The sequence below is a fragment of the Acinonyx jubatus genome, chromosome D1, assembly GCF_027475565.1.
Source record: "Acinonyx jubatus isolate Ajub_Pintada_27869175 chromosome D1, VMU_Ajub_asm_v1.0, whole genome shotgun sequence".
NCBI lineage: Eukaryota > Metazoa > Chordata > Mammalia > Carnivora > Felidae > Acinonyx > Acinonyx jubatus.
The window spans coordinates 47,654,092-47,680,001 of NC_069390.1; the positions used below are offsets into that span (position 1 = coordinate 47,654,092).

Consider the following 25,910-nt stretch of genomic DNA (forward strand, 5'->3'; position numbering starts at 1 on the left):
ATGCCAGACCCTCAGAGTTTCACCCAGAATTATAACCAGGCCAAGCTCATTACTCCAAACCTGCTGTCAACACTTGGAGAGGTGAGAGCTGATAGGGGCTCTGTCTGACTGGCTCAGTAGCTCAACTACCACTCAGCATTGATGCTTCACAGCCAGGGGAGGAATTTCTCCCATGAGAGCTCCAGCTGCTGACAGCTCTTCCCTGAAGCTGGCCAATTGTTAGCCACCACGTCAAGGGGGATAGCCAACATGGGCTCAGGACCACGCTAAAATTCCTTCCTCGCAGCTTTCACCTGGCTTCTTTGCTAATTTGTCACCCCCAAGCTTCCAGATACACACAGAGACCTAAAAATTTGAGGAAATGACACTGTAGTTAGCAAGCCTCTTCTATTCCACAGTCCCTCGAAATTCACCCCAGGCCTCTGCCAGCCAAGAAGAGCGTGGGAGCTCCACTGGCAAAGCAGCTACCAGGAAGTGCAAGGGCAGAAAGCAGACTTTCAGAGGCCAGTACATGTCCCATGGTGGGAGGCAGCCAAAAGAGGTAAGGATGAAGGCCTCAACTGAACCCATCACCCTGCCATTCTGTCCATTCCCCTGCCTTTAGGTGGAAGTCCACCCCAGAAGTGGGCATCTGGCCAGTCCTCAAGCACCTAGAAACTTGTCCGGGAGCTTAAGTGGCGGCATGTCCCTTAATTTCTCTAAACCTTGCGAATCGAATGTAGGCCGCCAGGGAGCTGAGATGAGGCTGGCTCACCTGAGGTCTCTGGCGCCCAGGCCACTGCAGAGAGAGAGGCAGGAATACAGGCAAGAACCCAGGCAGGGCTGAGTCCGGGGTCAGCGCCGTCGCCAGAGAAGGCTGGGAAGCCCAGAGCCGAGATTCCGACCTCGGGGCACTCCGACTCGCGTCCTGGGCAGCAGGGGCCTTGGGCCCAAGGTCAGCAGCGCAGCATCGCGCGCACTCATCCGGTTCGGGTGCCAGGGCCCTGCCGTGGGCCCGCAGGGGGCGGCCCGCAGGGCTGGAGCGCAGGTGGCGGCACTGAGCAGGGCACACGGCGAGCGCCGCGGAGGGGCTGCCCGGCACCGCCGCGGGCTGGGGCCGGGCCCGGGCCAGGCCGCGCCCCCCGCCTGCTCACCGGAGCCCGCGGTGCAGCCCCGCGGCAGGGGCGTGGACCGAGCGTTCTGCGGCCGCGGCGCCGCGGGGCTCAAGCGCCCGCGCTGCCGTACCTCCGAGGCCCCGCGCCGGCCGGGCGGGAGAAGGAGAGCCGCCTCCTCGCGGAAGAAGCCCGCCAGCCGCGCGCCACCCCCGTCGGTGCCCTACCTGGGCGCGGAGCGGAGGGGCGACGAGCGGGCAGCAGAGGGGCAAGGGGCGAGCCGCCGCCGCCGCGCAGGTCCGCCTGCCAGCCGCCTGCCAACCAGGCCTGCCCGCCGCTACCTGAGGCGCCGGGTTGGCGCTGCCAACAGGAAACTTGAGAGCGCCAGGGGCGCGGCGGCCGCCCTGTCCGCCGGCCGGAAACGCGCCCGCCGCAGCCCGGGGTCAGGCTCCAGCCGGGCTCCTCCGACCTCGCCTCCCCTGCCACCCGCCGGGCCCCGAGAGCGCTCCCCGCAGTGTTCGGACTCGCCCGAACCTCCTCCCCGGCCAGGACGTTTCTCAAGGTAAGAGTCTGGGGCCACGGCCCCCAGACAGGTGACTTACTCCCTGTAGCTGAGCGGACCTGAAAGCATCGGCTTTCCGTCTGGTCCCTTGATCACCTTCCTGCCCCTCCCAGCACGCGCGCGCACACACACACACACACACACACACGTACGCACATACACACACTCACATACTCCTCCAACACTCTCCAGCTTACACACCCGCCCTTCCAAGTCCCGACCGACCTCCTAGTTGCTAAATCCAATGCGTGCCGTGTAGCCCCTTCTTCCCCCCCTCCCCTGCATTTGAACCTGCTGACCACACCTTCCTCCCTGGAGCGCTAGGCGTACAAAAGTTTCCAGAGTTGGCGCTTGCCGCTTTCTCTCCAAATTTTCTACTTAGCTTGGTGACTGCAGCTTCTTGGCCTCCAAGGCTTGGCTTTTCCTTGTGGTGTCCCCCCACCCCCCCGCCCCCGGTCCCACAGCTGCCTGTCTCCTCTGTCCTTCTGCGGGCCCATCCAGTCCTCCGGTTTTAACAACCTCCCGACTGCTAACGACTTTTGAACCTCATCTCCAGCCCAGGAAGTCCTAGAGCTGCGGATAGCACATCAGTTTCCTGGGGTCCATCTCCACTAGAGGTTTGTAGGCCCAAACTCAAACTCCTAATTTCCTCCCAAGAACATGCCAGAACCTGCCTCTGCTCCCGTGTTTCCTGTCTTAGTGATAGCACCACCTCCCACTCCCCAGGCTGTACTGCGGGGGCCATCCTTGACTCTTTCTCCTTTTCATCTCGCACATCAAATTTGTCACCAAAGGAGGAAATGGAACTAGTCATTAGTGAGCACCCACTGTGTCCTCACTGTGCCAACTGTTGTCACATGGCTGCCTCATCGAAGTACCAGGTTTTATTCCTTCTAACTGGCAGCCTGATATTTACAATTTACTTATTTATAAATGATACAAACATGCAACTGTATTAATATATTATGTATTATAAAGCACACCTAAAACTGCCAAAGGATGTGGTAAAGATGAAGATACTTCATTTTTTAAAAATAAAGTTTATTTATTTTTGAGACAGAAAGGGAGAAAGCATGAGTGGGGAAGGGGCACAGAAAGAGGGAGACAGAAGATCCCAAGCATTCAATGCTGTCAGCACAGAGACCTACGGTGAGGGTTGGGGGGAGGGGTGGGGGCTTCAACTCAGGAACCATGAGATCACAACCTGAGCCCAAGTCGGATGCTTAACGGACTGTGCCCCCCAGGTGCCCCAAAGATACTTAATTTTTAATGAATGGTGAAATATATCTTTTTCCTTTCACTTTAAAGTTATTTGTGGGGTGCCTGGGTGGCTCAGTTGATTAAATGTCTGATTCTTGATATCAGCTCAGGGCATGGTCTCACGATTGGTGAGTTAAAGCATGAGTGGAGTTCTGCGCCAGCACTGTGGAGTCTGCTTTGGATTCTCTCTCTCTCTCTCTCTCTCTCTCTCTCTCTCTCTCTCTCTCTCTCTCTGTCCGGCTGTCTCTCTGTCTCTCTCTCCCCCCCCCTCCCCTGCTTACACAATCTCTCAATATAAATAAACATTAAAAATTTTTAAATAAAGTTATTTGCAAAAACCTGTTGAGGGAGAGTAACAGGATTAAAAATGGTTTTAATAAATCTTAGTTTAGTATTTTATGAGACTACAAAGTATGCTTTTTAAGTTCAGGTAGTGTCAATACTTAGTCCTAATGGTTGTTGTTGCCCCCTGCCAAAAAGATATCTCACAAAGATAAATAGACCCAAATAGAAAAATTCTTTGACTACACTTACTAAATCACAATTCTCTGTTTAAATCCCATCTACCAATTTCACAAATGTGAAATTCCACCAGAAGATTCTTCTTTCTCCATGAAGCCCACATTCTCTATGATGTTGTCATCAGTTATTTGTGTGAATATTTTTAACAACTCTTCATCTGGAAGATTATAAAATGTATTTAAAAGTGTATTTCTTAATTTTGAAGACTATGGTTAGCACAGTCCATATACATGACAATGACATTTCATTTTGGCATTAAAATCACATGAAAATGGAAACAGTTCCAAACATCGGTTTTCAAAAGTCTTTCCCTTTAACATGGTTCTTTTAAAACACAATTATATTCATTGGGAAAATATCACCTTTATCTGAAGGGATACATTGTATGTGTGCGTGTGTGTGTGTGTGTGTGTGTGTGCGCCGCACATGCACGTATGTCTGCAGGCATCTGTGACAATCACAAGCCAGCACATCAGAGGTCAGCAAATTTGGAATACTTGTCCTTTTGTTAAACTCATCTTTAAATTCCATAGCTTTTAAATTCTCTGCCTTGAGATAATCAGTAAACAAAGATTTCACAGTCTCATTCCACATTTCATTACAAAGTATTGTAAAGATTCTACTGTATTTTAAGACTTTGTTTCAAATCAGTCATACTATGGGCATCATATAGTGTTTTGTGCTCTTCTAACTTCAATTACAATAAAGAAATTATAATTTGTAAATGAATGATACAATTGATGAGTTTCACCCCTCCCTGCTCCCAACTCCCAGTTTTGTATTTCAGTCAGGGCAGCCATTCCATCAGTGGTTACTTTTACACATAAAAACTGCAGCATGTTATAAGCCATTCACATTGTAAACAATGTCTCTCCTTTAGTAGGTCACAAGAAGCATTTCTTTATGAATGCCATCGTTGAAAATTATGGCAAAGATGTAAAGGGAAACATGTCTGCAACTTGCATCCAACCATATAGCCAACCTCCAGACACCCCCAGCAGCATCAACCAGCCTCTTCTCCATGCTTTCACCACCAGTGGTAGACATCCTGAGTCCTCTCCTCTCATCTGCCCCATGCTCCAGTCATTCAGACTTGAACATCCTGGAGAGCACTGGGATCAGAGCTGTGGGTTACCTCCAGCAGTGCTCTGACTCCTAATACCACTGGGTGTGGGTGTTATTTGAACATTTCTGGCAGCCCAGAAGTGTTTGGGATCTTTACTCCACCCTCCAACCCCACTAATGCTCTCCTCTGGGTGACATTGTACACATACATCCAAGATGGGTATGGCAGCCTCCAAATACCCAACTTCTCTTTCTCCTTTTACAGTCTCCGGGGCTATAGAAGCCAAAATCTTCCTCCCAGGAGACAATAAGAAAGGGGCTCTGCTTCTGACTGCTTTAGCAGAACCTCATCAAATACATCTAGTTTTCAAACCAAAATGCCCTAGAGCCTTCTAATTGAGTGGACTGAATTCATGGCATATGGTCTGACAACAGGCAGAAATAGGTCTCTCGGAAGAGTACATGGTGGCTGGAAGAAGATTGCCCAGGGCAGTGCTCCTGGCTCTGGACACGGAAGGGCATTGTGGCCCCTGCTGATGCTGTGGCATAATGGGAGGACACCTTCCCCCCACCTGTCTCTCACTCCAATTTGAGGTTCAAATCCTTCCCCCAGGAATTTATGTCTCAGGTCATCAATCAGCCCTCAGTAAGCTGGAGATGGGCAGTGGGCAGAAAAGTGCCCTTACAGTTAATAGCTGTTTCCTTCTTTCTGAAATGGGTTTTTAGAAAGGAGGGAGTCGACCCCGAGCAATTTGAAAATTAGTGTGAATTAGAGCTGGGACCTAGACCCACAGCATATGCACTTGGGGCCAGAAATGACGCTGTTGTAACAGGAAGCAGAGGGAGAGGGGAGAGCTGAGGAGTAGGACTCCATTGAGTCTTGGGGTGGCTAGAGACCTTGGGCTCAAAGCCCCTCAGTCATTCCTGTCTGCATAGTGCAGAAGGGTCAGTGAGTGAGTATTTGAACCTTGGGCCAGCAGCATATGAGCACAGAACACTCTCTCTTTCAGTAGGCAGGAGGGTGACACTCCCCAGGACAAGCCCGTGTGCTCATAGGCACATGGTCTCTGCAGTTAACTTGAAGTTTAGCAATTAGCAGTCCCCTTCCCCATCTAAGAATGGCCTGTTGTCTCTGCCTTCCCTCTAGGACTCTGCACAAGATTATTCTAGGCTATTTCTCCAGTTTACCATTAGCTCATTCCCATGTCTGTGTGTCTTTCATACTCTCCAAAACTCCACCATCAGCCATTACACCATTCTTGCGAGACTGTGCAGCTGGACTTGTACAATGGAAGTCACAGCCTCAGACAGCCTTGCTCATTCAACCCATTGTCTGAACTCCCCAAATCATCTGCCTTCAACTCCCTTCATATTTTACATTATAACTTGAAATTCAGATGTCAAATTCTAGCATGACTATGGCCCTCTAGAATTGGGAGGGGGGAGAAGGTGGTGGGCAGAGTAGAGCTCACAGAGAGGCTGTGATTTCCATCTCCCAGATATGCAACCCCATTGCATAGCACACACATACACACACACACACACACACACACACACACACACACACGTTCCCCTTAGGTCATACTCATTCCCAAGATCCCTCCTGGCTGAAGCTTCTAGCATTCCTCCAACCCAGGTTGTCCTCTTCCTGATCCCTGTTAGTTCAGAACTGCCTGCCCAACCATTCAGTGAGTGATAGGGTTAAAGGCTGAGCCAGGAGCAAGAGTATATAGCTGTCCTATCCCTCAGTATCTGCTTCCCAGTTGAGTATTAGACTCCCAACTGTACCATCAACACCCAATCCATCCTCAGCTCAGTGGGTTCTACCAGGGACATCTGGAGAAATGGGAACAGCTTAAATTGTATCAGAGGGAAGCATAGGGATTTTTCCAGTTCCTGAATTCCTGTTATTTGAATGAGCCTAACTCTGATCTCACTAAGGATAATAACACCTCTGGGTGAGGGAGGATGACTCTGCATAAGAATTTGATTCGGAAAATCAATATTTTAAAAATTGTGATGGCTGCACAACATTGTGAACATAATTAATGCCACTGAATTGTACATGTAAAATGTTCATGTAAAATTGTACACGTTAAAATGGCAAGTATTATGTTCTATATGTTTTACTACAATAAAAAAATTGTTGAAAGAACAAAAAATATCAAAAATTAAATTTTTTAAAAACCTGTTACTTCACAGCTCCACTGTTTCTTTGCATCATTAAGTGAGAACAGGGAAAATGGCTCTTTATCAACTATCCAAATATCCATAAACCTTCAGGAAAAGTGGTTTAAGAGATGGTCTGAGGGACCAAAGAAAGAAAAGTCATGTTCCATGCTAGAAGGACCCAGGACAAAAAAGGAAGGGCAGTTCCCAGAAAAAAAAAAAAAAAAAAAGAGGAAAGAATACCCAAAGGTTACTATTACACAGAAGTTCCTCCCAGGAATCTTCAGAAATCTTGGAGAGAAGGCTGGATAAGCCCCAAACAGCTCAAGGTGGACAGAAGTTCCCATCACTCACGATTTTTCTAAAGACTGAGCCTTTGAGAAAGAGAAGTAAACCACTTGCATGTCAACTGTTCCCAAAAGGTAAGCCCCAGTCACTGGTCCATCTGCATATTTCATGTCTACATCACATTCCAGATAATCCCCATTTGAGCCAATCAATTCCCATGACCTATGGCAAAGCTCAAATCCTTTCTAAATAAACATAGCCAAAGCTTGTGGCTTACCAATAATTTAGTATTCTCAAATTAATTGGAATTAGGTTCAGCTGAGGGTAAGGGTAACAGATTCCTAAACTAGCAATGAGATAAATAAAAGTTTCTTTCTTTCACTAAATAGCTCAGAGTTGGGAATTATGGACACTTCACGAATCCTTGGACTTCTTCCAGCCACCACCCTACCATCCCTCAAGTGTGGCCCTCATCCTTGTGGGAATTAACCATCCCCCTTCCTTTGCTAAGAGCCTATAGCTAGATCTTCAGCCGTTACATACATGTTTCATGGAGCAATAAATGAGGAAAGATCATATGGTAATTCTATTTTTAGTTTTTGATCAACCTTCATACTGTTTTCCATAGTGGTGCATCATTTTGCATTCCCACAACAGTGCGCAAGGGTTTTAACTTCTCCACATCCCCACCCACCCTTGTTGTCTTTTGTTTTCTTGAGACTAGCCATCCTGACATGTGTAAGTTGATATTGTGATTTTGATTTGTATTTCCCTGATGATTAGTGATGTTGAACATCTTCATACACCTGTTGACCTTTGACAACAATGCTACAATTAACTTGATTACAAGAGACCTAAACATTCTCTTCTTTGGAGAAATGTCTATTCAAGTCTTTAGCCCTTTTTAAAATCAGGTTATTAGGGTTTTGTGGTTTTTGTTTTTGTTTTTTTTTTTTTTTTTTTTTTTTGCTATTGAGTTGTATTGCCATATGATCCAGCAATCTCACTTCTGCATATTTATCCAAAATAATTGAAATCAGGATCTCAAGAGATATTGGCACTCCCATGTTCATTGCAGCAGTATTCTTAATAGCCAACATGTGGGTAAAACCTAAATGCCCATTGATGAATGAATGGATAAAGAAGATGTGAAATATATATAGCATAGAATGTTATTCAGCCTTTAAAATGAAGGAAATTCTGCAATATGTGGCAAAATGAATGAATCTTAGGGAATTATGCTAAGTAAAATAAGCCAGTCACAGAAGGACAAATGCTTCATAATTCCACTTATAAGAGTTATCTAAAATAGTCAAACTCATAGAAGCAGAGAATATAATGGGGGTTGCCAGGGGCTGGGGAGGAGGAAATGGGAAGTTGCTAATCAACATGTATAAAATTTCAGTTATGCATGATAGAAAAACTCTAGAGATCTTGCTGTTCAACATGATGCCTATAGATAACAATACTGTGGTGTAGACTTAAAAATCTGTTAAGACAGTAGATCTCATGTTGAATGTTCTGAATGGAAGGAAGGAAGAAGGAAGGAAGGAAGGAAGGAAGGAAGGAAGGAAGGAAGGAAGGAAGGAAGGAAGGAAGGAAAGAAGGAAATGGAAGGAATGAAAACTAAAAGTCAGAGGGTATGTAGCAAATATCTTTTAATGAAGCCACCATATCACACTTCCACTTATCCCCCATTGACCACACTGAGCAACCCTGTAGCATCACTGACCAATGACATTGGTATTTCTTTTCTCATATATAACTCTGCCAAGGCATAGCCTTCCTTTCCAAATACAACTGCCATTGATTTTCATGCTTAACTTGATTGTAACAGGCTTAAAACATCACATCAAAGAAAGCAGAGAAAAATATCAACACAGCGCAGTTAGATATCCTCACCACCTCAGAACTTCTCCAGATCAATCTCCGTGCACCATGATATTTGCTTAGTTGTAGGAGTCACTCCAAGATCCAAGACCTCTGAGTTAAGTGAGATCCTTTTGGCAATTTTGGGGGAATCAAAGGAGTTATTTTTCTCTCATGCTATGAGGGCAGGATTCTACCTGATTAAAGTCTTCACTACACTTCCTTATCAAGAATTGATGTCAGCAGTTATCATGCTGGTGTTTCATGCTCCCACTCCATTAGTGTGGTGTCAAAAGAATGTCTTTACAGAGAGAAATGCAGGAAATATAGGCCCAAAGTTACCAGAATTATGTTATGCTTCACTTCCTCTTCCTTGGGAAGCCAGTCTTAACGTGGCGTGCTTTAAAAGTTCTTCAGGCAGTCACCTATGAAATACCTGTTGAGCATCTGGCAGGTGTCAGGCACTGGGTTTTAGAGAAACAATGGTGATCAGAACACAGCCCTTGCCTTCATGGAGGTTATCAGCTAAGAAGCAAGACAGGACATTGATCAAATGACCACATGAAAGCACAATTTACATGCTTATACTATCTGTGAAGGAACAGTACAAGAGTTATATCAGAGCATAACAAGAAAACCTGACCTTCTTCCAGGTATGAGGAAGGAGAAGAAGTTTCCAGACATTGGAAACAGCATTTGCAAAGGCCCTAGAGAATTTAGGGGAACAATACCTAAGCCATTTCCCCTCCACTTTATTTCTGTCCTGTATTCATGATTGCACATTCTAAATTTACACAGTAAAACTCAATTTCCAATGTCCATAAATTCCTTAGTTTACTAAGGGAAGTACCACATGACCTGGGTAAATAAAACCAGATTTAGTGTTCTAGGGTGGTGTTTTGTTTAATCAACTTTCCTAACGCCTGTCACTTTTCCAGTATTTATTAAATTTATAACAAACCTGTTACAAAATTCCTCATGCTCACCCTCCCCAACTCTTTGTGTTTTCTGAATAATTCCAGTACTGCCTCTCTCAAACATTCCTTCCATGTGAGTATATTCTGAAAGTCAGTGGAGAAGAATGTCCTCCCTATGCTGTTTTGTAAGCATATTCATTTCTTCCACCAAATTTGTAGAGGGGCTCACTGGTGTTAGACCCTGTGCAGGCACTCCAACCAGGTACGCACCCTACTCCTTCCTCATGGGCTCAAAACTTAATACTCATCCTCCCTGAGTCTGCCCTCCTGATTCTGCTCCACAGAGCAAGTGGAATTAGATCTGGGTGATTCATGGTCCTGGGCTATGGTCTTTATTTACCCTTTCTGCCTCCTAGTAGAGCCACCCCACCCTGCATGGAATCAGATCTATCTAATCTCTATCCATCCCAACATTTCAGGTCTAAATGCATGGCCAGATTCCATTCCCACCAGGGACCTCTGAAGTAGGACGATGAAATCACAGTCTCTGCCCTTACCTGTTGTGCCTTCCTCACACACCTCCCTTCAGGGGTCCACCATTTAAACCTCATCCTCATCCTCTATCTCCAGAGCTGGTTGCTGAGAGCCAGGGTCCCAGGGGACTTCCCCAGAGCCATCAACAGAATAGCACTGTGTTGGTAATGTCCTAGCAGCAAACGGATGGTATATTCATATCGAGATAATTGATATAACAGATAATTTAAAGAAGGGCAATTTATGAAGATATGAGGTGTATGAAGATATGAGGATTTGTACAACATTCAAGGACTCATAACATCAAGGTGTTATCTTCCTGGGCCTGAAAGGGCAAGTTGAAGGAGCAGCAGCACTATTTACATGGTAGGCTTCCAATAAAGCCAGACTCTTGGTGATCTTAATTGTCTCATTACAAGGTCAACTTCTTTAGTCCTGCCAGTCTTCTTCCTCACAGCCTTATCTATGTATGCAGACCCCTCGCTAAGCCCCTATGTAGGGGTTACTCTTCAGCATAGGGTTTTCCTGTCTCTAACCTGGCCTGAAGGCCTTCCTATGAACCTGATGGCTGCAGACACCTGGCTGAGCCCACCTGCCCCTGTAGGCTCTGCTCTGAAACAAGGATCTGGAAACAGTGCTGAGTTACCACTTTGGCCCTCTGACCTCTCTTGCATTTTGGTTAGCTGGTGACTGGTACTCGATCAGGCTAACACTGAAGTCATGGCCAGTTCTTATGGCAACTCTTTAGACCCTCTTTTCCAGACAAACATAGTTTGGTTCAGCTGCCCGGTTCAGTTACTCAGGCAACTGTGTCCAATCTGTTTCCAGGGTTATCCACCATTGGGGAGGAGGGAGGGAAGATCTTTCCACCATCCCTTCCCTGTCCTCTGTGGGCCACTGTTGCAGAGAACACAAAGGAAGATGGCTTGATACTCCCACAGAAATTTCAGTGAACTTGCCATGCTTTTACCCCCTTTCCATTGTAGGCCCTCCCTCTGAGGTGGGGCCAGGATGATGTGAACCACATTCGTAGGCTGTACCCTTTCCCATGGGTTCCTACATCCTTCTGCCAATAGACTGCTGCCTGCCCCACTCCCTACAACTGCTCCAGACATACCCAGATGCATCTGAATCTGGCAGTCCTGGTTCTCAGGACACCAGGCTGTCCCATCAGAACCATGGCTCTGTTACAGTTTGGTTAAGTGACAGGTTTGTCCAAGCAGTGACTCCGCAGATTTTCTGAATATCCTCCTTTCTGTTTAGCTGTCAGTGCTGAAGTCATGCAGCCTGATTTGTTCAATGTTTTCTGTCTGGTGCTTGGGATTTCAGGAATTTGCGTGTCCTTCTTATACCCCTTAGGACTGATCATTGAGTTTTTAAAGAGGAAAAAAAATGTGAATGTACAGTAATGTTTACCAAGATCACATATGAATATAGTAAATACTCATGATAGAAAATTAAGTCATAAAAGGAGGGTGCAGAGCAGGATTTCAACTATGTGAAAAATAAAACAAATGAAATAAAAGAAGCAAAAATGTGGACATATAAAGAAAGTAGTAAGAAGACTTTTTAAAATACAACTCTAGGTCCTGGGGGAAAATCTTCTCCACTCAGAGTCCCTACTCTGACCATCCATCAGGCTGCCCACAGCCACCTCTCTGCTACAGACCTCTGGATGTGCTCTGATCAGTAGAAAAGACACTATGACCAGGAATTTTGTTTTATCCAAAGTAAGGAAAAGCTGTATGTAGAAGTTGGAGAGTTTGGGGTGCTCTGGAATAGAAGGTATGTGAAGAAGAGAGAATATGAACCAGGAGAGAAGAGTCTAAACAGAGAAGAGAACCCCAAATCTTGGCAACAGGGCAACGCCAGACTGCAAAGACAATGAAAAATTCCCTATGGGAGGGAGGGGAAGGCATATTACATGTAATGTTGTCTCTGATTGTCTTCTGTGCTGTAATACCCCTTCACAATCTCCCCACATCTTCAGTGAAAATGTTTTATAACAATAATCTCATAATATTGATATTTGGGAGTATAAAAGAATAGAGATCATAGCAAACTGTCATGCAAACCAACACAGGAACTGATATAAGACAAGTCCTCCTGTATCAGACAAGATAGGCTAGGCTATAGCAAACATATACAAAACAAACAAATAAACAAACCATATAGAAAACCCAGTAGCTAAACACATCAAAGCTAGACTTCTTGCTTATATCACAAGCCAGTGCAGGCCAGGTAGCTCTCCTGCATGGCTTTCCTCCAAACAATGACTCAGAGATTCAGGCAGGTTCAATCCTACATTTCCACCATTAGGAGTCTCTCACTACTTGATGTGTGGGAGAAGGGAGGTGGTGTGGCCAGAAACACTACTAAAGCAGTACCTAGAAGAAAAGATATACCTTTACATTTTTATATTAAAAAATAAGAAAGGTTGAAAACCAATGATCTAAGATTCCAACTCAAAAGCTAGAAAAAGAACAGCAAATTAACCCCCCCCCAAAAAGGAGAACAGAGGCAAAAAGATAGGAGCAGAAATCATTTTTTTAAAAATACACACAACAGTAAATCAACAGTCAAAATCTTAATCTTTAACAGATTAATATAATTAATAACCCCCTAGCAAAAAGAAAATCTAGAGGGGAGGAAAAAGAGGCAAAGAGAGAACACAGATACCAAAATCAAATATTTAAAATGGGATATCATGGGGCATCTGTGTGGCTCAGTTGGTTAAGCATCCAACTTTGGATCAGGTCATGATCTCACTGTTTTGTGGGTTCAAGCCCCGCATCAGGCTCTCTACTGTCAGCACAGAGCCTGCTTCAGATCCTCTGCCCCCACTCTGTCCCCCCCACTCACACTCCTTTGCTCACTCTCTCTCTCAAAAATAAATAAACATTAAAAACATTAAAAAAATTAGCAGTAAAATGGGATATCACTATGGATCTTATATACATTAATAGGATAATGAGAGGATATAATAAACAACTTATGTAAACAAATTGGCACTCTATGTGCCCACATTTATGCCAATAAATTGGAAGATTAAAGTGAAATATACAGGTTCCCTAGAATACAATTTACCAAAAGAAGAAATTTTAAAATACCAATACCAATATCAAAGAAAGTGAATCTGAAATTAAAACTCTTCCCACAGAGAAAACTACAGCCCAAAATAGCTTCACAAAAATTTAAAGTACAAATAATGCTGATCTAAATAAATGCATCCAGAGAACAGAGGAAGAGAAACATCCAAACTCATTTTTATAAAGCTTGCAAAACTTGATACCTTGATATTGGAAAGACATTAAGAAGAGAAAATTACTGACCAACACTGCAAGCTGGGAAATTTGGAGGAGTCCATGGTGGGGCACCTGGGTGACTCAGTCAGCTAAGCATCCGACTTCGGCTCGGGTCATGATCTCATGGTTTGTGAGTCTGAGCCCCACGTTGGGCTCTGTGCTGACAGCTCGGAGCCTGGAGCCTGCTTCAGATTCTGTCTCTCTCTCTCTCTCTGCCCTTCTCCTGCTCCCACTCTACCCCCCTCTCTCTCAAAAAAATAAACAAAAAAATTTTTTAGAGGAGTCCATGGTGAGCCCATATGGTGAGCGGTAACAATCTCCACCAAAGTATACTCTTCTGGTCATTAAAAACTTGTTTGTTCCCTCTTCCCACAAGAAAACGCCTTCAACTGATCCTCAAGGAAGACAATGCAAAGTCCAATCTACCATTGCATTGGTGAAATCCCTGAAATCCCAATCACCGGACAGAAAACATTTAACAAATTGGGCTGCATGACTTCGGCACTGACAGCTGAACAGAAAGGAGGATATTCAGAAAATCTGCGGAGTCACTGCTTGGACAAACCTGTCACTTAACCAAACTGTAACAGAGCCATGGTTCTGGTGGGACAGCCTGGTGTCCTGAGAACCAGGACTGCCAGATTCAGATGCATCTGGGTATGTCTGGAGCAGTTGTAGGGAGTGGGGCAGGCAGCAGTCTATTGGCAGAGGGATGTAGGAACCTATGGGAAAGGGTCCAGCCTGTGAATGTGGTTCAGTCTACCATTGTATTGCATAGTCCTCTCCATCAAGAACAGATAAAACTTCTCTTAGACTTGAAGACCTGTGAACTAAAAAAGCAAGTTGTCCATCTCATGCCCATGCCAACCTACAAATGTGCAAAGTGGATCAGGCAAAAGATAACTTCAGTAAACAAATAAGCACAACCCTTCAGAAAGGCAAGACTGAGAGACCCCCCGTAGTCACCGTTCCACAGATACACTGGTATTACAATGCTTCAACATCAGGGTTGCCTAGCCTGGAGCAGCGACTCTCTCACCATTATTATCCTTTGTGATCCTCTGCATCATCCTCTGGAGGGCTTCTTTCTGGACCCTTATTCTCCTTGGCTACATGTAAAGAGGGAGCTGGGGAGACTGCTCTTCCTAGGGGCAATGCAACTTCCTGCCAGAGGTTGTTTTATGGCTTAACTAACGAACTTAGGCTTTTTACACAAGCTTGTGGTTTCTTTGACAATACGGTTTCCTCAAAACATTGGTAAACTCTAATCTATTGGCACCCAGACTGTTTCATTTGCCAGCATTCCTACTCAGTGTTCTTTTGTAAGACAGTCTTCGAATTTTCTTGTAAGATACAGTCTTACAATTGCTTTGGTAAGACATAATCTTCTGCCTCCTTGCCCCCATGCTCTCTCTTTCAATGTGATAGTGATTTCCTTGAAGCTGACTGGAACAAAGGAACACACATTTAATCAGATATTTTCCATGATTCACTATAATCAACTGAAACATCTTGAGCGTTTGTCACGCAGTGTTTTAAACTTCCATCTCTTACTGTTTAGGAGCCAGAAGCAGTCAGCTTTTCTAAGTCTGCTGGCCTCAGTATTCCAGGCTTTTGTCTATACCATTTAATTTCTACTGACAAAACAACCAAATATATTCTTTTTTTTTAATTTTATTCTTTTAATCTATTTTCAAGTTAGTTAACATATAGTGCACTCTTGGCTTCAGTAGAACCCAGTGATTCATCTCTTACATATGATACGCAGTGCTCATCCCTCCTTAATGCCCATCATCCATTTAACCTACCCTCCCCCCAAGCACCCCCTTCCAAAAACCCTCAGTTTGTTCTCTGTATTTAAGAGTCTTTTATGGTTTGTCTCCCTCTCTGTTTTTATCTTATTTTTCCTCCTCTTCTCCTATGTTCATCTGTTGGGTTTCTCAAACTCCACATACGAGTGAAATCATATGGTGTCTGTCTTTCTCTGATTGGCTCATTTCAGTTAGCATAATACCCTCCAGTTCATCCACATTGTTGCAAATGGCAAGATTTCATTCTTTTTCATCACCAAGTAGTATTCCATTGTGTGTATATACCACATCTTCTTAATCCATTCATCAGTTGATGGATATTTGAGCTCTCTGTATAATTTGGCTATTGTTTATAGCACTGCTATAAACATTGGGGTTCATGTGCCCCTTTGAATCAGCATTTTTTGGATACTTTGGATAAATTCCTAGTAGTGCAATTGCTGTGTTGTAGGGTAGCTTTATTTTTAATTTTTTGAAGAACCTCCACCATACTGTTTTCCAGAGTGGCTGCACCAGTTTGCATTCCTACCAACAGTGCAAAAGGGTTCCCCTTTCTCCACATCCTCGCCAACATCTGTTGTTTGCTGAGTTGTTAATATTAGCCATTCTGACAGGTGTGAGGTAGTATCTCATTGTCGTTTTCATTTGTATTTCCCTGATGATGAGTGATGTTGAGCATCTTTTCATGTGTTTGTTTGTTTGTCATCTGGATGTCTTCTTTGGAAAAGTGTCTATTCATGTCTTCTGCCCATTTCTTCACTGGATTATTTGGTTTTTGGGTGTTGAGTTTGGTAAGTTCTCTATAGCTTTTGGATACTAACCCTTTATCCGATGTCATTAGCAAATATCTTCTCCCATTCCATCAGTTGCCTTTTAGTTTTGTTCATTGTTTCCTTTGCTGTACAGAAGCTTTTTATCTTTATGAGGTCCCAGTAGTTCATTTTTGTTTTTATTTCCCTTGCCTCCACTTGACGTGGAGACACATCAAGTAAGAAGTTGCTGCAGCTGAGGTCAAAGAGGTTGCTGCCTGTTTTCTCCTCTAGGATTTTGATGGTTTCCTGTCCCACATTTAGGTCTTTCATCCATTTTGAATTCATTTTTGTGTATGGTATAAGAAAGTGGTCCAGTTTATTTCTGCTGCATGTTGCTGTCCAGTTCTCCCAGCACCATTTGCTAAAGAGACTGTCTTTTTTCCATTGAACACTCCTTCCTGCTTTGTCAAAGCTTATTTGGCCATACATTTGTGGGTCCATTTCTGGGTTCTCTATTCTATTACATTGATCTATGTGTCTGCTTTTGTGCCAATACCATACTGTCTTGATGATTACAGTTTTGTAATACAGGCTAAAGTCCAGAATTGTGATGCTTCCAGCTTTGATTTTCTTTTTCAACATTACTTTGGCTATTCAGGGTCTTTTGTGGTTCCATACAAATTTTAGGATTGTTTGTTCTAGTTCTGTGAAGAATACTGGTGTTATTTTGATAAGGATTTCATTAAATGTGTAGACTGTTTTGGGTAGTATTGACATTTTAACAATATTTCTTCTTCCAATCCATGAGAATGGAATGTTTTTCCATTTCTTTGTGTCTTCAATTTCTTTCACAAGCTTTCTATAGTTTTCGGTGTACAGATCTTTTACCTCTTTGGGTAGGTTATTCCTAGGTATTTTATGGGTTTTGGTGCAATTGTAAATGAATAGATTACTTGATATCTCTTTCTGTTGCTTCATTATTGGTGTATAGAAATGCAACCGATTTCTGTACATTGATTTTATATCCTGCGATTTTGCTGAATTCATGTATGAGTTCTAGAAGGTTTTTGGTGGAGTCTTTCAGGTTTTCCATGTAGAGTATCATGTCATCTGAGAAAAGTAAGAGTTTGTCTTCTTTGCCAATTTGGATGTCTTTTATTTCATTTTGTCCATTTCATTTTGTTTATTTCATCTTGCTGAAGCTAGGACTTCCAATACTATGGCGAACAACAGTGGTGAGAGTGAACATCTCTTTTGTGTTCCTGATCTTAAGGAAAAAGTTCTCAGTTTTTCCCCATTGAGAATGATATTAGCTGTGGGCCTTTCATATATGGCTTTTATGATGCTAAGGTATGTTTCTTCTATCCCGACTTCTTTGAGGGTTTTTATTAAGAAAGGATGTTGTATTATGTCAAATGCTTTTTCTGCATCAATTGACAGGAACATATGGTTCTTTTCCTTTCTTCTATTAATGTGGTGTACCACATTGATTGATTTGCAAATATTGACCAGCCCTGCAGCCCAGGAATGAATCCCACTTGATCATGGTGAATAATTGTTTAATGACTGTTGAATTCGATTTGCTAGTATCTTTGTTGAGAATTTTTGCATCATGTTCATCAGGAATATTGGCCTGTAATTCTCCTTTTTAATGGGATCTTTGTCTGGTTTTGGAATCAAGGTAATTCTGCCTTAATATAATTGATTTGGAATCTTTCCTTCCATTTCTCTTTTTTGGAACAGTTTGAGAAGAATAGGTATTAACTCTGCTTTAAATGTCTGGTAGACATTCCGTTTCTTTGCTGGTTATGGGTCTGTTCAAATTTTCTATTTTTTCCCGTTTGAGTTTTGGTAGTGTGTGAGTGTCTAGGAATTTGTCCATTTCTTCCAGATTGTCCAGTTTGTTGGCATATGATATTTTCGTAGTATTCTCTAATAATTGTTTGTATTTCTGTGGTGTTGGTTGTGATCTCTCCTCTTTCATTTGTGATTTTATCTATTTGGGTCCTCTCTCTTTTCTCTTTGAGAAGTCTGGCTAGGGGGTTATCAATTTTGTAAACCAGCTCTTAGATTCATTTATTTGTTCTACTGTTGTTGTTGTGGGTTTTTTTCTTTTTTTGGATTCTATATTGTTTATTTCTGCTCTAATCTTTATTATTTCTATTCTTCTGTTGGCTTTGGGTTTTCTTCACTGCTGCCTTTCTATTTCCTTTAAGTGTGAGGTTAGGTTGTATATTTGGGACCTTTCTTGCTTCTTAAGATAGGCCTGAATTGCAGTGTATTTTCCTGTTAGTACTGCCTTTGCTGCATCCCAAAGGGTTTGGACTATCATGGTTTCATTTTCATTTGCTTCCATATATTTTTTAATATCTTCTTTAATTTCCTGGTTAACCCATTCATTCTTTAGTAGGATGTTCTTTAGCCTCCATGTATTTGGGAGCTTTCCAAATTTTTTCTTGTATTTGATTTCAAGTTTCATAGTGTTGTGATTCTGAAAATATGCATGGTATGATCTCAATCCTTTTATATTTGTTATTCTAAAAGAAAAAGACAATAAAAAGAAGAGAGTGGTGAGACACAGAGAAGAGAAGAACAAATAGGTAAAACTGGCAGACAGATAGACAAACAGACTAACAGACAAAAACAACAGTGCCTGAGACCTGTGGCTGTGCTGGTTTGGAGGAGAGGCCATCTGGTTCGTTCATTGTCAATCTCACTCCTGTAGATAAGCAGTTGCCAGGGGCACAGGGCAGGGTTTGTTGTAAGCGGGTCCCGCCTCCACTAGGGACCACTGTTCTGTTCCCTGAAACCCCACCTTGTTCATGTTGGAGGGGGAAAATCGCAACACCTCAATCTCTCCTCCCCCAACCAGTGTCTCAAACCACTGTTAAGCAGCCCTCACAGAGTAGTACGGGCAGGCTGGCTTGGACTGCTCCACAGTCTCTGGCGCCTCCTAGGCACTGGGCTGAGATTCAAAACCCAGTATCTTAAAGGATCCCACACCCTGGGGACCTGGTTCTGGAAAAGGGACACTCCGCCCAGGTGATAAAAGGCCTTGAGCTGGCACCTGCAGGGTCTTTTGTCCTTGGGGTGGGGCAATACACCTTCTTCCTACAGTACTCAAGGGAGGGGACTGTTCTCTCCCAGTGCATCCCTGAGATTGCTACATCCACCCTAAGGCTGGCTCCCCTACCCACCAGGTGCTTCGTACCCAGAAGCAGCTCTGGTCAGAGAAAGTCACGCACTTTTGAAAACCTGGAGTTTCAGCACCTAAGGCTGTTTGCAAGACAGAAACTGGCACTCTCCATATTTCTCATTCCCCAGTCCATTGTCAGGAGAGGTTTTCCTCTTGTGCTAACTCAATACCGCAATCTCACAGCCCCTCTTTCTCTCCCTTTTGTCTCTCCACAGAAGGGGTTCCTTCCCCTCTATGCCTACACCTTTTTATCTCCCCCAACTGGCATACACACACCTTGATCCTACCAAGCTGTCTCCCTCCACCCGTGGAGATCCTTGTGCCACTCCGCACATTGATTTCCTGAGTGTTCCAAGTGATGTGACCTCAATATAGCTTGAGGGACATGAGAAATCCCAGGCCCCCTATTTCTCTGCCATCTTAACTCCCCCTGGCCTCCTCTCATATTTTTTGGAAGTATTTGTGAAGTATTGAGGTTAACTCTTCTTTAAACATTTGGTAGAATTTAACATTGAAGCCACCTGTTCTGTTTTTCTTTGAGGAAAGTTTTTGATTACTAATCCAATCTATTTGTTTGAGGTCTGTTATAGTTTTCTATTTCTTCTTGAGTCAGTTTCCATGTTTTATGTCTTTCTAGAAATCTGTTCATTTCATCTAGGCTATTTAATTTTTTGGCATATCAGTGTTCATAGCATTCCCTTATATTCCTTTTTATTTTGGTAAGATCAGTAGTTATGTCTTCTCTTTTATTCCTGACTTTAGTAATTTGAGTCTTCTCTTTTTTTTTTCTTGGTCATTCCAGGTAAAGGTTTGTCAATGTAATTGATCTTTAAAAACAACAACAGCAACAACAAAAACAACAACAACAAATACAGAGAACAAGCTGAAGGCTGCTGAAGGGGAAGTGGGTAGGGGATGGATTAAGCGGATGGTGGGCATTAAGGAGGGCACCTTTTTTTTTTAAACATAATTTATTGTCAAGTTGGCTAATGTACAGTGTATACAGTGTGTGCTTGGTTTTGGGGGTAGATTACCATGATTCATCACTTACATATAACAAACACCCAGTGCTGATAGGAGGGCGCTTTTTGGTATGAGCACTGGGTGTGATATGCCAAGTGATGAATCACTGGGTTCTACTCCCGAAACAAGGCTACACTGCATGTTAACTAACTTGAATTTAAATTAAAAAATAAAAATAAAAATAAGAAAAAAACCTTCTAGTTCTGTTGATTTTCTCTATTGTTTTTCTATTTGTATTTTATTTATTTCTGATCCAATCTTTATTATTTCCTTCTTTCTGCTTGCTTTGGGTTTAGCTTGCTCTTCTTTTTCTAGTTCCTAAAGATGAAAGTTTAGGTTATTGATTTGACATCTTTTTTTCTCTTTCAATACAGGTGTTTACAGCTATAAATTTCCCTTGCACTGCTTTATTATATCCCATAAGCTTTAGTATATTATGTTTTCATTTTGATTCACCTCAAAGTATTTTCTAATTTCCCTTGTGAATTCTTCTTTGGCCCATTCAGAAGAAATATGTTTCATTTCCACATGTTTGTGAATTTCCTTCTGTTACTTATTTCTAATCTCATTCTATTGTGGTCACAGAACTACATTATTCTAAACCTTTTAAATTTATTGAAACTTGTTTTGGGTTTGACATATGGTCCATTATAGAGAATGTTCCATGAACACTTGAAAAGAAAATATATTCTGTTGTTGAGTGGAAGGTTTTATTGCTGTCTATCAGGTCTAGTTTGTTTATATTCTTGTTTAAGTCTCTATATTCTTCTTGATCTTGTAAGTCCACGTAGTTATTCTATCCATTATTGAAAGTGGGGTATTGAAGTCTTCAACTCTTATTGTAGAACTGTCTCTTTATCTCTCAATTCTGTTAGTTTTTGTTTTGTATATTTTGGGGCTCTGTTTTTAGATACATATGTTTAAAAATTTTACATCTTCTTGATGAATTGATTCTTTTGTAATTAAAAAAAGACTTAAGCTATTCTTTGTCTCTAGTAACAATTTTTGTCTTAAAGGTTTTTGTTTTTTTCTGGTATTAGTATAGTCATTCCAATTTTTTTTTCTTAGCTACTATATGCATGGTGTATATTTTTCCATCCTTTTACTTTCAACCTATTTCTGTCTTTAAATCTAATATACATGTCTCGTAGATGGTATATAGTGTATCATGGGCGTTTATTTGTTTGCTTGCTTGCTTTCTTTTTACCCATTCTGTCAGTCTCTGGCCAATTTTATTCTGAGCTCATCTTTTTCTTGTGACACCTTGTCAGTTGCAACCAATAGTAGCCAATGTGCACTACTAATGTTCTGTTATTCCACTTCTCCTCCTACAGATGTCATATAAGTAAACATCGGTTCTGCCCGCAAAGTTAGATCAATTGATAAAGTCTCAGCACCACAGAACATGCATTGAGACATTTCCAGTCTCCAACATTAGTTTTCCTCTCAGCATGCCACCAGACCATTAAGCTGTTAGAGCAGTGCCCTACTTCAAGATAGCAATTTGCATATTTGTACAGATCTTCCTCAACTTATAATGGGGCTATGTACCAATAAACCCATTATAGGTTGAAAACATCAACAGTCAAAAATGCTTGCACTACACCTAACCTACTGAACATCATAGCTTAGCCTATCCTACCTTCAGTGTGCTCAGAACACTTACATTAGCATACAGTTGGACAAAATCATCTAATGCAAAGCCTATTTTATAATTAAGTATTGCATATCTCATGTAGTTTATTCAGCACTATACTGAAAGTGAAAAACAGAATGGTTGTATAGGTGCAGAATGGTTATAAGTGTTATCAGTTGTTTACCCTCCTGATTTCATGGCTGACTGGGAGCTACAGTTCATTACCACTGCCCAGCATCACAAGAGAGTACTGTACAATGCATTGCTACACTGGGAAAAGATCAAAATTCAAAGCATGGTATCACTTTTGCACCATGATAAAGTCAAAAAATTGTAAGTTGAACCATTGTAAGACAGGAATCCCTGGTATAATATTTATATCAGTCAAGAGTATGAAAACGATATAGTATGATAATAAATAAACTCAAAAATCTAACTGGTCTAACCTAACAAGGTTTATTTCTCACTCATGTTACCATCCAATGCAGGTCAGGTAACTGTCCACATGGCTGTCTCTAAGCAGCAACATACCACTTACTTGTAGCTATTTTGCCATCTCTGAGTTCTTCACTTTCTGAAATCATAGACAGGAGAGACAGAGAGTGGCTGATAGTGCACGGGGGTTATTGCCAGGCTCGAAAATAGCACATATCACTTTGGCTCACACCTAATGGGCCAGATATACTCACATTTAACTGCATGTGACTCAACTGCAACAGAGATGAAAATCTTCAGAAACACATTAATATTTGATGATCACTAGTAGTCTCCACCATACCCCTATTCCCTAAACATATCAGAATTTCACCTTTGAAAGAGGAGAAGGGTGGTCAGAGTCCACTAGTTTATAAATACAAGCCATCCAGAACTGGAAGAGGTATCATGGTTAAGTGGTATGGGCTCCAGAGTCAGGCTGTCTGTGTTCAAACCTTAAGTCTACTATTTAATAATTGTGTCAACTAAGACACCAAATTAACCTCTATAGGCTTTAGTTTGCTTGTCTGTAAAGTGGCGATTAAATCGTACCTACCTTTTAGATGCGTTGTCAAGGTGAAATGAGCCAATCTCTGTAAAACAGAGAAAATACCTTGCACATAGTAAGTATGTAATAGATGTTACCTATTATTAGTTAAAAAGCTGGAAAATAGTGAGACAGGAAATAAAACCATACAGTGAATGTTATTGCTGTAAATATTTTCCTCTGCGTGCCTGATTGGAAATGTGTTTGTCTGGGGGCTCCAAGCAGTGGCAGGAAAGTAAGTGGCCAGACAGATGAGGCGCTAATGGGCTTATTTATATGAGATGAACAGGCGTCTGATAATGGCATTAGCTCTTACAAGTGCAGTGGTCCAAGCTTAAGAATGCTCCCTGAGAACTTAAAGAGGAGAGGCTTAATTGGAGTGCAATTTAAATCTCATCACAACCCTACACAAAGAACAAAGTCGCCAGCACAGTGGCAAGAAGCTTGGTCTTGACTTCGACTGCTTCTGATATTCCAAACCATATGGCTCTGCCAAGCTCAGGATGAAGGATCAAGAGGAGCCCAGCAAGTGTGAATCTATCAGCTTTCACTCTGAGGGGGCTGAGCAGGCTCTTGTTCCTGCTACAGCTAAGAGATGAATTTGCAAGGAGCCCAGAGAAATAAAGTACTCATCTGAGCTGAGTGTGGTCAATCCAGTGTTTGAATTCAGGGTCTTTATCTGAGAGGTGATAGGGCACAGTGGCTAAAAGCACAGATTCTGGAGTCAAACTGACTGTGTTCAAACCCCAACTCTGACCCTGAACTAACTGTGTGAATCTAAGCTAGTCATTAACTCCTCCAAACCTACCAGTTTTTATCAATTAGCTGGGATTTATATTACTGTGTTTGTTGTCCTCTATTTGCCCTTCCATATCCACTTTTCCTCCCTCCGTGCACACCCTGATTTATGTCCCAGGATACTGGCCTATAAGAATGGAATCAAGGGACTCCGTTGCTCTCTGGCATCTGGTTGTGTCCAAGAATTTAGCACATGGGACGAGAGTGAAATCTTGGTATTTATTTCCCTAGATCCCACTCTGCTGGGTTGCTGCAGGTTGGTTGTGACCCTCTCCCAAAGACCACAGCTACTTTTCATTATAGCTTTTTTCCACAGGTTCCTAAAACCACTACCTCCTCTTTCCTTTTCAGGCCTGGCATAGTAACGGTTCCCCACTATCACTAGCTCCAACATACTCTAACATCCCTTGTTTCTTTCCCTAAACTCTTCCCACTTAATCCCCTCATTAAGTGCTCTTCAATTACCCACTTTTGAGTGCCAGGACCTTGACTAATACAACTACATGCTTACAGTAGATACACCTTTGGGTGGCTAACTGGTTCACAGTGACTCCTTTTCTCTGAGAACCATCCTTATACAAAGGTGGCCATCCCTGTACTACATGTCCCTTCAACCTGATTGGTTCAAGGATAGATACCTGACCCAAGGTAGGCCAATCAGATTCTCCCTCATAGAAATGTGATATTTGGAACAAAGAGAAGCCAGTAGGACTGCACCAGGTTTATCTCCAAATCCACCTTGTAAAGAGTCTACAAAAGCAGGCAAGAGTGGGTTCCTATATTTCCAAGTTTTGATTATTCAACCCTTCCTCCTGTTCCGTGAGATACCCTATTATCCTTTCAATACATTTCTTCTTCTTTAACTAGCCAGAGTTGGTTTCTGCTGCATACATTCCAAAGAATGTCAATGAATACAGTACCTCATAGAATTTTATGAGATAATATATACAGGGTAGTTAGCACAATGTTTGATGTATGGTAAGCTCCCAATAATTTGTAGCATTTATTGTTTATAACAGTGGAACTAATAAGAGAATGAGAAGACAAGCCACAAACTGGGAGAAAATATTCATAAAGACACATCTGAAAAGAACTGTTATCCAAATTAGACAAAGAACTCTTAAAATTCAACAATAAGAAAATTAACCCAATTAAAGGATTAAAAGTCCAATACAACAGGAGACTTAACTCCAAAATGGAAGGGTCCATATGGGGTCATATTATGTACTCCCACTGCAGTAAAGTTAGAGGGGCACTCTTCATGGGCTCCTATATATAAAATAAAATCTATACTCCCTTCACAGGAAACCAAAGGGCCTTCTCATTCCTGTGAACCTGTAGAAGACCTCAAACTTCTTATTATGGTTGTACATTTTTCACTCTCCTTTCCCCAATTTATACTAACAATTCCTCCTTACAGTGGGCCATTCAAGAGGATCACCACAGACATTTTAATTACAAAGCAGAAAAACCCATCTATTCCTGCTGTCTGTTCCCATTCCCATCCGAGGATGCTTCAAGCCTGATATCTAAAAATCTTGCTGGCAGCATTGGCAGACACTGGGTTTGTAATTTGCTCTAACCATTAACCTGTATTTTTCTTGTGTCTGTAAAAGTACCTCTTATTAATTACCTAATTGCTTACTAAACAGAACAGAGTCTATATGATGGCTAAACACCACCTGTTACACAGTTATGGCCTCAGTAACTCTCAAAATAAGATTATATTATTAAATACTAAAATAACTCAAATGCATAAAGCAGTTCTACAAAATAGAATGGCATTAAATGTTTTAACTGTTGCACAAGGTGTAACTTGTGCTCTCAAAAACAGTGCTGTGTGTGCATTCCAAATTACCACAAAAATATTTCTGGATTTCTAACTGACATGAATATTCAAATTGGCGCTTTTAAACAATCCCTCTCTTTCCTTTAATGATTGGTTAAACATCTAGACTGGAGGATTTCAATCACCTATTAAGGGTCTCTCTGTTGGAATTCTCATAGTTCTAGCCATGCTAATCCTAATATGTTGCCTTTTTCAATGTCTCTCTGCTTGGTGCTGAGACTCCATCACCATGGCAGATGATC

General features: G+C 42.3%; 2 protein-coding genes across 5 annotated transcripts in view; one reads left to right on the forward strand and one right to left on the reverse strand.

The window, feature by feature from the left end:
- The window catches only part of AMPD3 (adenosine monophosphate deaminase 3), a 47,260-nt gene extending 45,181 nt beyond the window's left edge, over positions 1–2,079 (reverse strand). The window contains exon 1 of one of the 4 annotated variants that reach the window (XM_027073163.2): positions 1,958–2,079. The gene's annotated coding sequence lies outside the window, so the exon portion shown is untranslated. Of the gene's footprint in view, positions 1–754; positions 978–1,318; positions 1,454–1,693; positions 1,798–1,957 lie in introns of those variants that run through there. The other 3 variants (XM_027073162.2, XM_027073160.2, XM_027073159.2) reach the window with 3 other exon arrangements.
- On the forward strand, positions 1–25,910 carry LOC113603478 (serine/arginine repetitive matrix protein 1-like). The gene is made up of 4 exons (XM_053202531.1): positions 1–81; positions 419–521; positions 828–1,653; positions 13,959–25,910. The coding sequence occupies exons 1-4, from the start codon at positions 1–3 to the stop codon at positions 14,020–14,022; spliced, it is 1,074 nt and encodes a 357-aa protein (XP_053058506.1). The 3' UTR covers positions 14,023–25,910.

Bases quoted from the DNA above. Each gene is read 5' to 3' on its own strand.
- LOC113603478 (XM_053202531.1), top strand. From the start codon at position 1: ATGCCAGACCCTCAGAGTTTCACCCAGAATTATAACCAGGCCAAGCTC. The intron at 82-418 runs GTGAGAGCTGAT...AATTCACCCCAG, and splicing joins TGCTGTCAACACTTGGAGAG to GCCTCTGCCAGCCAAGAAGA. The intron at 1,654-13,958 runs GTAAGAGTCTGG...TCTTCCCACAAG, and splicing joins CGGCCAGGACGTTTCTCAAG to AAAACGCCTTCAACTGATCC.